This window comes from Chaetodon auriga, chromosome 5 (assembly GCF_051107435.1).
Source record: "Chaetodon auriga isolate fChaAug3 chromosome 5, fChaAug3.hap1, whole genome shotgun sequence".
Taxonomy (NCBI): Eukaryota; Metazoa; Chordata; class Actinopteri; order Chaetodontiformes; family Chaetodontidae; genus Chaetodon; species Chaetodon auriga.
In genome coordinates, this window is record NC_135078.1 from 28,977,372 (window position 1) to 28,990,000 (window position 12,629).

At 47.5% G+C, this 12,629-nt stretch overlaps 1 protein-coding gene across 4 annotated transcripts in view; it reads left to right on the forward strand.

The window, feature by feature from the left end:
• Positions 1–12,629, forward strand: part of ogdha (oxoglutarate dehydrogenase a) — a 28,206-nt gene that overhangs the window by 10,873 nt on the left and 4,704 nt on the right. For 2 of the 4 annotated variants that reach the window (XM_076729912.1, XM_076729913.1), the window contains exons 5-17: positions 2,130–2,174; positions 7,808–7,923; positions 8,526–8,680; positions 9,013–9,159; positions 9,267–9,357; positions 9,899–10,078; positions 10,410–10,538; positions 10,622–10,801; positions 10,879–11,031; positions 11,416–11,518; positions 11,760–11,888; positions 11,977–12,127; positions 12,512–12,629. The exon at positions 12,512–12,629 is cut by the window's right edge and continues 10 nt beyond it. In XM_076729912.1, the coding sequence (XP_076586027.1) occupies positions 2,130–2,174; positions 7,808–7,923; positions 8,526–8,680; positions 9,013–9,159; positions 9,267–9,357; positions 9,899–10,078; positions 10,410–10,538; positions 10,622–10,801; positions 10,879–11,031; positions 11,416–11,518; positions 11,760–11,888; positions 11,977–12,127; positions 12,512–12,629 (1,697 nt within the window). The remainder of the gene's footprint in view (positions 1–2,129; positions 2,175–7,807; positions 7,924–8,525; positions 8,681–9,012; positions 9,160–9,266; positions 9,358–9,898; positions 10,079–10,409; positions 10,539–10,621; positions 10,802–10,878; positions 11,032–11,415; positions 11,519–11,759; positions 11,889–11,976; positions 12,128–12,511) is intronic. The other 2 variants (XM_076729915.1, XM_076729914.1) reach the window with 1 other exon arrangement.

Here is a 12,629-nt window from a genome sequence, read left to right on the forward strand (position 1 = left end):
CAGAAATAAATTTGGCCCTCAGGTGTTTGGATTTAACCTTTTACACCTGGTTATAAAGGAACAACCACGACATGTGGGCTGGAACAAAAAGACTTCCTTTCTTTTGGGCCAGGACAAAATGATAACAACATTGAGACGTCATTCAAAGAAAGATAGGATTTTATGGTAGTTAGATGGAGGTTATTCCTGACCTACTTCTTGTCCACGTTTCCTTTAGAAGCTGAGATTAAAAGTTCATGCTCGACCTTGAAGATTTCGTTTTAAGGTTTAGTTAGTTCCTGTTCTGGATCCTTCAGAGAGATTCTGTACTAAGAAAAAGTCAAAGTGTGAGCTTCTGTCGCTCCATGTCACCTCCAGAACGACTCCAGTCGACTGAGACATTAAGAGTTTCTGAGGTGATTTCAGATCAGGCTGCCATCCTTTGGCAGACGCTTGACCCCAGCACGATAATACTGTTATCAGTATTTGGATGAGTTGGTGTTGGGCTGTTAGCTTCATGCTAACCCTGTGGGTTTTGCTGCTCTGGAATCTGCAGCATCTTTGCTTTGGTGGCAGAAACCTGCTGCTGTCGTTTTGCTTTTTGTTGTTTGGCTTCTGCTTTGACTTTTTAGCTCTCAGCTGTGGCCTTGTTATCTTGTTGCATTAGAAACTTCTGGTTTATTTCTGTTGGCTGATGGCTGTAAAGACACTGAGGCTGTTGACCAGCTCTGCCCTTGGTCACCACTGTTTTCTAATGGGAATCTTAATATTGACTGAGCCAAATAGTTTCCTATTCATGTATGAATGTTGTAGTGACAGTCGAGAATGAGGTGCGCTTATCTAAGAAAGTCATAGATTGGCCAAAGTGAAGAACACCATGCCACAAAGCAGAGACGTGCGTCCTTCTTATTGTCCATTTGTGTCTCTACATGGACAGTCTGTCATAGTGGGTCATAGCCCCACACACACACACACACACACACACACACAGTCACAGTCACAAATTAATCTGAGGAAGCTGATTAACAGGACAGAAAAAGCATAAAAACTCAAAACTGTTGTGTTTTTATTTTTCATGGTTATCTGGTAAATCTGTCTTTTATAGATGTTCACTGATGAGTTTCAGGACAACAATATTCCAGAAAAAATGCAGGAAATAATTCTTCAGTTATTTTGTTTCATCTGTAGTTCATTTAGCTGATTGGCTAGTTAGCGGCTAACCTGACAGACAGAGTCGATCTCATTTCACCTCATCATCATTTAGTCTAACATGGTGTTTAGGTTCATCAGTTTTGTGTTTTGAAAGCAGGCTGTGTTGCTCTAACCAATCAGCAGCCTCGTTCCTCTGAAGGTCAGCTCAGAAGCTGTGGCGTAGAGAGCTCTGATTGGTTATTTATTTTTGTTTTTTTTATTTTTCTAGCCATTTGTTTTACTTGGTGAAAAAATCAGGTGTGCAGCCTTTCAAAGCTTTAAAACCAGACTAACTAAAGGACTCTGGGCTCTCTTGGCTCAGACTGCCACTAACTGCAAATTAGCTTTAGCATTGCCTGCGACTGTCTGCTTTTTGTGAAGTGAAAATACTGATTCACCATCTGACATGAGCACAGTTCAGTCCATCATGCTGAAAATACTCCATGACTGTCACGATGATCGACTGATGGTGCTGCAGACAGAATGTGAGACATCTGTGTGAGAGCAGACTCTCTGGTGTGTGGACAAGTATTTAAAGTTTGTAGTGAAAACAGAGCGTTGAGCTCTGTGTTCGGGCTGCTCAGGAATTAGTCCCGTCCCTGCTGTAGTGAAGGTGACCTGTGCAGAATGGCTTCATTTGGGAAAACCCTCAGTGTGGGTTGGTTGTGGTGTGGCTTCTGTATTGAGGACTTTAACCTCAGCATGGTGTTAACTGCGTCTCTGTTTCTCCACCACTTTACTCCAAAATCACAGCTTTTCTAAAGCGAACCTCTGGACTCTTCCTGTCAATGAACGGTGGTGGAGATGTTGAGATGTTGGGGCTGGTGTTGTGCTGTGTGATTTAGCTGTAGACGGTTGTTGGCAGTGGTATAAAATGGCCGTGGATGTCGAATTTAAGCAGGTCACTAATGGTTTCCGGGTGTCTCTCCCTTTGCTGCCCCCTGCTGGTGACCTTCCAGACGTGGCTGTGTTCAAGGAGAGGCTGAGAATCCTAACGGTAGGAGGTACGAGAAACGACATTGCTGTTGTGTCACTGCGCAGTGCTGTGAAGACAGTAGTTCATCTTTAGTGAGTATTTTCGCTGCAGTACTGTGCACGTCTGCAGGAAGTTCAGGATGTCAGAAAGACTTCCTGCAGGATCAGTTTCTGACATCCTGAGCCCCCTGTGGAGGTCGCTGCACTGGAGGGGGGATAAAAAGCAATATTTCATTTGGTTCAGTGTCTTTGCTTTTATCAAAAGTGTTTCTGCAGGAGCTCTTGAATGTTTTCCCGCCAACAATGGCGGCTTGGGGCACACATAGTCACCACCGCTGGACTAGTTTTCGCATAAAGACAAGGCTCGACATTAAAATAGTGACAGAGTGCAAAATAGACTTTGTAGACCAGGATTCACCTTTTGTTCCTACAGATATTGAGGCATACAGATATCAGTTTGGCCCTGGAAAGCTCAGTCGGCGCAGGTGCAGATTGGCTGGATGTGAAGGAGTTAAAGTCTCACCTGCTCCAGTCAGAGAGCTGAGCAGTGTCGTAGTCCTGTATACACAGACATGGATAACCAGGCCTCTGTATGTTAATTATACACACACTAATGTAAGCAGAGTCACTCTAAATCACCTGAGAACTCGTTTCTCTCAATAAAGAAGGGGAAATGAGTTAATCCAGAGATCAGATCCTGACTTAAATCTAAAACCGGTTCGCTCAGAATGTGATTCAGACAAACAGCCTTTCACTTTGTGAGCTCTGGAAATATTTTCACGAGCAGCTGCGTCCTTTTCTTTCTCAGTCAGATCTGATGTTTGCCGTTGTTCACTCCTGTGGAAAGGTTGAGTTCATTTGGTGATATCAGACATTGAACCAGAGTGAAATGTCCCTTTAAGGCCTCAGCACACAGGAGACATTGTGAGGAAACTCAGAGACTCATTTAAAGATAACAAACAGCTGAATGAAGGATGTTTGCTGGGGTGTTGTGGATGAAGCCGCTGTCCCTCTGACCTCTGAATGTCTCCTGTGTGTCCTGGTCGGTGTCGTTAGCTTGGTTAGTTTCTAGCTGCTGCTAGCACCCTTCTGTATGCAGTAAACGGTGGAATAGTCAGTAGAAGTCCTGATAGATGAGCTGTCTGTGAGTTCATATGGAGCCTACAAGGTGACGTCAGAAGATCATTTTTAACTGTGGCCACAAAAAGATTGAAGTGTCGTCTCAGTTCATTTCAAGAATTCAGCACCTCGTAATACTGCGTTCAGTACTTGAATAACCCTGCAGGGTGTGATTACTTTCAGGCAGCCCGACGTGTGTTTGTTTGTTTTATGAACATTTAGTTTTTTAATTTTACTGCAGATAAAAAGGACTGCAGCTTTCAAACCATGATATCCAGTTTTATTATACTGTTTACTTACCAAACATGATTTATGGAAACAAACATTATAACATCAGGTGGATTTTTAAGCTCAGGTGAAACTTAAAAAAACATTTTTCCTTCCCTCATCTGAGTAAAGCAAATAGACTTTATTTATAGAACACTTCTTCACAATGAATAAAAATCAGGAGGCAAAATTGTGTGTGTAAAAGAAGGAAAAGGTGCACAGACGTCACATGTAAGGTTTAAAATCAAGTGAGCAGTTATGGTGAAGCTGAGACAGTTGAGCTTCGTCTTGAGAAGTATTGAGCTCGTGTTAGTTTTAGTCAGCTGTGGCCATGCGTTTAAAAATCATTTCCTCGTGTCGCGCTGTAAGTTTGACCTACAACACCGGCTGAAATGTCCTGTTTGTGTCTCAGTGATGAACTTCCACACGTGTCCATTATCCTAAAAGCTTTCAGAGCTTTGCCAAAAAAAGAGGAAAATAAATAAAGTGAAAAGAAGTGTCTTGGTGTTCCTGGATTAAAAATGGATGAAATGGAACAAGTAGGAAATTAAAAACATGTGCATCACTGACAGGAAGTGTTCAGCCTGTGTTGTTTAGCCGTGTTAGCTTGTATGATGTTTCAGGCGGTGCGAGGCTTCAGTCTCCTTTAGCTGCTCTGAACCGGACCTGTTTTTGTCTCTTCATCTCTTCTTCTCTGGCTTTCTTTCTCCTTCATTCTTAATTTTGATCTCCTTTCAGATCGTCCTGTCTGTTTTCTGCTCTGCTCCCATGTTTTGGGCCTCCTCAGTTTTAGCCTGACAGTCTGCAGTGTTGACTGTTCAGTTCACGTCTTCTTTGATGCACAGACACAACATCTGTCTGATGTCTGGAGATCAGCTCAGGCCTGGTACATAATTCTAGTGCTGGATGCTCTCTATTGATTCTATTATGGTACTTTCTACTTCACGCAGGAACTTAGTTGAAATACTTGAGATAAAATTATTATGCCTCAGAAAGCTTCATGATTGGTTGGACGAAAAGTGGAGAGACAGCTTGTCTGTCAGCTGTGGGACATGTCAAACTCCTGGAGTGTCTCTCAGCGTGTAGGATCTGAAACAACCTTTGTCAGTCGGTAGGAGTAACAGCAGAAGTGTGACGGCATTGAGCGCTGCGGCTGTGAACCTGTGCTCATGTGCTCATGTGTTTTGACCCTGTGACGGTGAATAAGTGAATGCGTGTTGTGACTGTGTGTTTCAGAGTCAGACTGCCAGTCACACTTGAGTGTCGGCTGCAGGCGGAGCGGTAAAGACCAGAAAGCTGCTGTTTGTGTCTGCCTTGAAAAGGCCTCGGCTGAGATGTGTTGTTAGTGGAGGAGCGTCCTCCTCTTTGAGTTTTCCTCACCCCCTCCCCCTCTTCAGAGGAGGAGGGGGTGAGGAACGTGAACGTCTGCCTGCTGTCTGTAGACACACGCTGCTTCTTGATTGGCCAGCTTGGCTGTCGGGTGTGTGGTTGTTTTGTGACTGTGCTCCCTCCTGCTGCTCAGCTCATCGGACGAGTTTTATAACCTGTGTCGGCTCTCCCATTGGCTGAATCAGCTGTCGGTCCGCCTGGCTCAGCCCTCTGATTGAGTGTTTTCTGCTCACTGAGCCTAACAGGAAACATTTACGGTTGTCGTGTGGTGGATTTAAGGACACTGCAGGATTGTAGTATGATTTATATTTGAGGTCAAAGACGACGGCGTTCTCCTCAACATCACGGCTTTTCCTACAAAAACCCATCCTCGTCCTCCTCCTCCTCCTTCTTCTCTCTCATCTCTGTCCTCTCCTTCATAACATGTCACTCCTGTTACATAATAGGTTTGGAGTTGAAAATAACAGATTAAATGTGTTTAACCCCCCAACATGTCACTCATGTTCCCGCTCAGTCATCCCTGCTGCCATGAACACATCGCCGTTCTCTGTGGGGAAGAGGAGCTTTTTCATTTCTGTTTTATTAACATCTTGAACAGTCCCTAAACCAGGAGGCTCTCAGGCTCCTTTTTCCTCTCAGGTTGTTGACGATTCACCCTCAGTCTTGTCTTACAGACTTAAAGGGGTCAGCAGAGGTCAAGTGGACTCATAAATGCAGAATGATGGTGTGAGTCTGGATGACGTCAGTGCAGAAAACAGCAGAAAAACTCTTTTTAGTTCATCATGAAGCATTCACTTTTTCCCCGTTTGAATTTTTCACTTTGATTCATTTTCGTACCCTCAAGAACTTAATCAACAGACGTCACATGACGTTTAGACATCAACACCTTGAATGTTGTTATTTCAGGTGTTTTAAAGTGTAAAAATCCACTTGTCGGCGCTCTCTGGTGGACAAACTCTGTAACTGTTTCTAATTAACACTCACACATCTGTTATTGATAGCAGCCCGGCAGAGGTGTTGAACACTCGGAGTAAACAACAGTGAGCGAACAAACCGAGTCGTCAGGCAGCACTGGAGGAAACGGCTGCTCACCCCGACAGCGTCAGCGCTCTTCACAGAATGAGATTCATTAACCTGCTGACAGAGTTTACTCAGAGACTCGCCACAAAAGGCCCGAGGACACGAGCAAGGTTTTGAAGGACAGGATGTTTTGAATGGGCCGATCAGCAGCCAGATAGAAGGATACACCTGTAGGTTCAGATCCTGAGGAGTCGTGGCTGAACACAGGTGAACTCGACTCAGTGATGAAGCTCAGACAGACAGTGTGTTTCAGTGTGTGTGTGCTGCTGTGTGTTGATGCTCAGTGTGTCTGCACCGCTGCCATCCAGACTCACTCCTCAGTTGATGCTGTGGTCTCAGTCCTGATGACCTCTGACCTCAGCTCTGATTCTTCTGCCCTCCTGGTTTCCAGAAACAAGCTCTGACAGTGTGATCGTGTGGCTGTTTATCCGCTGATCCTGGTTCTGTCCTCAGCCGTCTGTAATGAAGTGTGGACAGCAGAGTTAAACTCCTATTTTGAAGTTCAAACTGTGTAGAGATTCTTCTGTCTCCTCAATCTCAACGTTTACTGCCAGAAAAAACAACTATACAAAACCTACAGAACTGTTTCTGTGGACTTGTCTCGTTCAGTCTCAGTAGAAACATGTTTCCTCATGTGCTGGCTGTTTGAAACGCCTGGAAACCTTCTCGCCACCTTTCTAAAGTACCAGTATAAGATAAGAGCTGAAGAGATCTGCTGCCAAACAGATCACACAGAGCGAAGCCATTATCTCCAGTGGAAGGAGCAGCTGTGTGAACCGAAGCTACAGCCTCTGCTGCTGAGGTTCAGCTGAATTGAACTTTGACCCAAAACAAACTGATTTTAGTCAAACGTCTCAAGCAGTTCAGAAGACATTAGCGGAGCAGGGCCTTCACCCTGGAACAAACCGTTGCCTCCGTCCACGAGTGATGGACGCAGATCTGCAGCGTTTTTAATGCTCGCGTCCTATTTTCAGCTCACAGTTCAGTCTGAAATCCTGATTTATTATTCGCTAAAGCATCAGTCTGGTGTTATTCTCTATTTTCTTCTTGTCATGAGTTCTCATGTGCAGAGTCAAACCAACAGCGTCCGTCTGTCACCTCACAAATGTGTGTGTGTGTGTGTGTGTGTGTGTGTGTGTGTGTGTGTGTGTGTGTGAGAGAGAGAGAGAGAGAGTCAGAATAAACCACAGTGTGTGTGTTCATGGTGATGAAGGAACAGTGAGACTCACTGATGAGTTTTAATGGAGCTCAGAGGAAGAAGATCAATCAGCTGTGATACACTGAACTGTTAGCAGTTAGCGGTTAGCATTCACTGCTGGTTTGAGTCTGAACAGGAAGAGAAATATTGATTATCACCACACTGATCTGAGCTCTGTCATGTCTGGTTTGCTGTATGAACCTGCTGATTGGCTCACTAACGATGTCTCCTCTTACTTTTATTTTTTGACTGTCGGACCCCGCCGCTGCTCCTCACGCCTCCTGCTTGTCGACTGCTGCTGCTTCACTTCCCCGTGTCCTCTCTTCTTTCCTCCTCTGTTCACCTGCTCCTGTCTGCGTGGTTAATGTCCGTCTGTGCTTTGAGAAAATGTCCTGCATGTTCTCTGTTGATGCTCGTTCATTCGTGCATCACTAACTCATATATGCATGTCTTCATCTGTCCACGGCCTGTCCGTGTCTGTCCGTCTCTTTTGCGTCTGCTCCCTGCATCCTTCAACCTTTTCTCACCTCCTTCCCTCTGTTTTCTCCCTGAAACCCTCCCCCCTCCTCCCTGCACCCCCTATCCTGTGGTGCATCATGGGACACGTAGGCTTCTACGGTCTGGATGAGTCAGACCTGGACAAGGTGTTCCGGCTGCCCACCACCACCTTCATCGGAGGCTCCGAGAGCGCCCTGCCGCTGAAGGAGATCATACGCCGGCTGGAGGTAAACGGCATGAACGTTTATGCTAACGAATGCGTTAGTGACATGTCGCTAACTTTTCTGACTTTATGGGTTCATGAAGGTCCCAGAATGTCAAGAGTTCATTAAAGCATCATAGCCAATAATTAACCAATAAATAATCAATAAACAACAGATGTTCAGTGAACTGTGCAGCAGAGAGAATGAGCCAAACTCTGACGCCCACGTGTTGTTCAGATCACTGTAACAACATGCAGAGAGACGTTACGGCCGAGCGTGACGCTTCATTTTGTTCATAAGGACCAGAGTTGCTGATATGTTGATTGACAGCGAGATAGACCAATCAGATCATGTGTAACACACTGGGGAAATTTAGTCGTTACAGCCAGCAGGTTACAAAAAGCAGCACAGTGGCATAAAGAGGTCAAAATAAATATATCGAAGTTTACAAGGTACAGAGTCAGATGAAGTGAACATCACAGTGTGTAGACGTTCAGCAGGAGATGCTTTGCTTCATCTCTTCTTCTCTTTGCTCGTAATAACTGAGTGTCATGTGAGTCACTTTGGATAAAAGTGTCAGTTAATAACTCACCTGAGGACTCACCTGTGCCGTGTCTGTGGTTCAGATGTCCTACTGCCAGCACATCGGCGTGGAGTTCATGTTCATCAACGACCTGGAGCAGTGTCAGTGGATCAGACAGAAGTTCGAGACTCCAGGTGTGATGCAGTTCACTCTGGAGGAGAAGAGGACGCTGCTGGCCCGAATGATCCGCTCCACCAGGTGAACACCTCAGCGCGCCTCCGTCAGCCTCCGTCAGCCACTGTCAGCCTCCGTCAGGCAGCTCGGGTGGATGATGAAGTGTGTCTGTGAGAGGAGTCATTGATCAATCAATCAATATTCCTTTATTTGTCCCGCGAGGGGAAATTTCAGAATACAGCAGCATCAGTAAAGATTAGTAAAGATTAATATAAGAAGTGCAATGCAGATGAGAAACAAAACAGTATATACAAAAGAGTGAGGATTTAAATAAAAATAAAAAGAAAGAAATTGTAAAAAATTGATTGTTAAGAGTGTGTGTGTGTGTGTGTGTGTGTGTGTGTGTGCGTGTGCAGGTTTGAGGAGTTCCTGCAGAAGAAGTGGTCTGCAGAGAAGCGTTTCGGTCTGGAGGGCTGTGAGTCTCTGATCCCCGCTCTGAAAACCATCATCGATAAATCCTCTGAGAACGGTGTGGAGGGCGTCATCATGGGCATGCCTCACAGGTAACACACGCACACGCACACGCACGCACACACACACACACACACACACACACACACACACAGTTTGTGTGCTTCCCTCCCTCATTGCTTGTCACGCCTTCTTTCAGGGGTCGTCTGAATGTTCTGGCCAATGTGATCCGTAAAGAACTGGAACAGATTTTCTGTCAGTTTGACTCCAAGCTGGAAGCTGCTGATGAGGTACTTTAACTGCTCTCAGAACTGTTTCTGCTGTCGTTATCCTGTCGCCGTAAACAGCCCGGCCTGCTTGCAGGATGACGGTCCAGCACGCTCCGACGAGGCCGGACTGTCTGAGCGTTTCACAGCTGACACATCAAATCCAGACCTCCACATTTACTTATCAGATTTTCTCTGTTTGTTTGTACCAGTTTTAAGAATTTCTGTTTTCTCGTCATTTAGTTTGAGGAAACGGTCGTTCATCCGTTGTGCGATGCTGTAGAGGCAGTTAGTTACGGCGGTGGACGTCCGTATCATCTGTCAGTGTGTCGGCAGTGTCAGAGTTTAAATGTAGTTTTTCGAAGTGTGTGTGCTTCGATTTCAGTCACTGAGTCTGTGTGTGTGAACAGGAACAGACGACGTTTTTTAAGGACAGGCGCTTTGAACATGACCGGTTTAAGACAGACATAGTGGTCATAGTCTCTGTGGCCAGCAGGGGGCTCCAAAAGGAGGAAGTCACACCTCGTGTTTCCAGGCCGACTGACCTGCTGCCTTTCCTCCTCAGGGCTCTGGTGATGTGAAGTATCATCTGGGAATGTACCATCGCCGCATCAACCGCGTGACCGACAGGAACATCACCCTGTCTCTGGTGGCGAACCCCTCTCACCTGGAGGCCGTGGACCCCGTGGTGCAGGGCAAGACCAAGGCCGAGCAGTTCTACTGCGGAGACAACGACGGCAAAAGGGTGAGACTGACATCCCGACTCAGAGGTGAAGAGCAACAAAGGTTTAGTTCCACAAGGCCGTCAGAGTCGCTCTGAAACGTTCACGTACTGCCATCATGAGTTTTAGTGAACCCACAGGACGAGTCAGGACACCTTAAGTCATCAGAAGCCTGCTGGTGCTGGACCACAGGACACAGATCCTTTACACTCACCTGCACCTCCACCTGTTCCACAGCAACACACAGAATCACAACGACACACAGCAACACAGTCACTTTGATGCAGTTTCTGTGTGTGTGTGTATATGTGTGTGTGTGTGTGTGTGTGTGTGTGTGTGTGTGTGTGTTCTCAGGTGATGTCCATCCTGCTCCATGGAGACGCAGCGTTTGCAGGACAGGGCATCGTCTATGAGACCTTCCACCTGTCCGACCTGCCGTCGTACACCACGCACGGCACCGTGCACGTCGTCGTCAACAACCAGGTAACGAACGCAGGCCGACGCTGAACGACCTCAGTGACGAGCAGTCGGACAGACCACTGACCTCTCTGACGTCCTGTCTCCAGATCGGCTTCACCACGGATCCTCGCGTGGCTCGCTCGTCTCCGTATCCGACCGACGTGGCTCGAGTCGTCAACGCTCCCATCTTCCACGTCAACGCCGACGACCCCGAGGCCGTCATCTACGTCTGTAAGGTGGCCGCCGAATGGAGGGCCACGTTCCACAAAGACGTGGTGGTCGACCTGGTCAGTGCGCGCTCCCTGAGCTGTGAGCAGTGTCACCCGACGTTAGCGAGCCATGTATTGACGTGCTGTGTGTGCAGGTGTGTTACCGTCGGATGGGTCACAACGAGATGGACGAGCCGATGTTCACGCAGCCGCTGATGTACAAACAGATCAAGAAGCAGAAGCCGGTTCTGCAGAAGTATGCCGAGAAACTGATCGCAGAGGGCGCCGTGAGCAGGCAGGAGTACGAGGTAACAACACAGCACAAACACGAGCAGGCTAAAGGTTTCAGCGTCTCCCAGGAGGCCGTGTGGCTCCCCTCAGAGGAGGAGCAGGAGCTGCTTGTGTTCAGCTGCACAGGTTAACAGATGACACAGTCGATATGTTTCCATGTGATGCTTCAAACTGACGCTGTACACAGCTTCGTGCTTGACCAATCAGCACCTCACATTCCAGCCTGGTCGTCCCTGTGGGGGACGTCAGCTGTTTGTATGATGCAGTCGGACGTTAGGGGACACTCAGGGGACATTTTTGTTGGCGCGGTCTGCTCATGCAGCGTTTGAGAAGTGAAATATTTCCGTGAAGGCTGAATTTGCTCTTCTGGTTTGTCTTCATGTGTCTGTCTCTGTTTGCAGGAAGAAATCTCCAAATATGATAAGATCTGTGAGGAGGCGTACGCTCGCTCCAAAGACGAGAAGATCCTCCACATCAAGCACTGGCTGGACTCCCCATGGCCCGGTGAGGGAGGGCGGGGGTTAACTGCTGCTCCTCGGCTGGGTTTACACTGACCAATCAGAGTTCATTCGACGATTCAGAAGCAGAACTGGAGTCTGGAGACCTCTGTCAAACAGGTCTCAGGTCCAGGTCTGGATCTGGATCTGGATCTGGATCTGGATCTGGATCTGGATCTGGCCTCAGTGTCTTGATCAGGCTGTGTTCCTGGTTCTCTGTCAGGCCGCTGATGTGTTGTTGTTTTCAGGTTTCTTCACTCTGGACGGACAGCCAAAGTCCATGAGCTGCCCCTCTACCGGTCTGACTGAAGAAAACCTGAACCACATCGGACAAGTGGCCTCCTCCGTCCCTGTGGAGGACTTCACCATCCACGGAGGTCTGAAACATTTCACACACTTAATCTTTGTACTTATTTTCCACTGAGAACTGGTTGCAGGTACTCCGTGACCACGTTGTGGTTTCAGGTCTGAGCCGTATCCTGAAGGGCCGAGGTGAGATGATCCGCAACCGGACGGTGGACTGGGCTCTGGGAGAGTACATGGCCTTCGGATCGCTGCTGAACGAGGGAATCCACATCAGACTGTCAGGACAGGACGTGGAGCGAGGCACCTTCAGGTAACGCCCAGCCCTGTGTGTGTGTGTGTGTGTGTGTGTGTGTGTGTGTGTGTGTGTGTGTGTGTGTGTGTGTGTGGATGAGTGACTGGAGCTGAGCGGCTGTGCTCTGGTCTGTGTTCACCTCGGTGTCAGCGGTGACACCTGCTGGTCTGAACCGGACCAGGCAGCTGACGGTCAACCTGTCCCGAGGCTGTGGGCAGCAGATCAGGTGACCGGGAGCTGGTCTGGAGTCAGCCTTAGTCCTCTTGTTTAGGGGTATTTCTTAAAGCTGCTTTTCCTCCACTGTTCTAAGAGAAAAAATGTTTTCTGAAAGTCTCCATCCATCTCTGAGAGGCCGCCGGTGTGAAGTCATCCTGCAGACTGATGCTGTTTGTCCCCTTTCAGCCACCGTCATCACGTCCTCCATGACCAGAACGTGGATAAGAGGATCTGTATTCCCATGAACCACGTGTCTCCTGACCAGGCGCCATACACCGTCTGCAACAGCTCGCTGTCCGAGTAC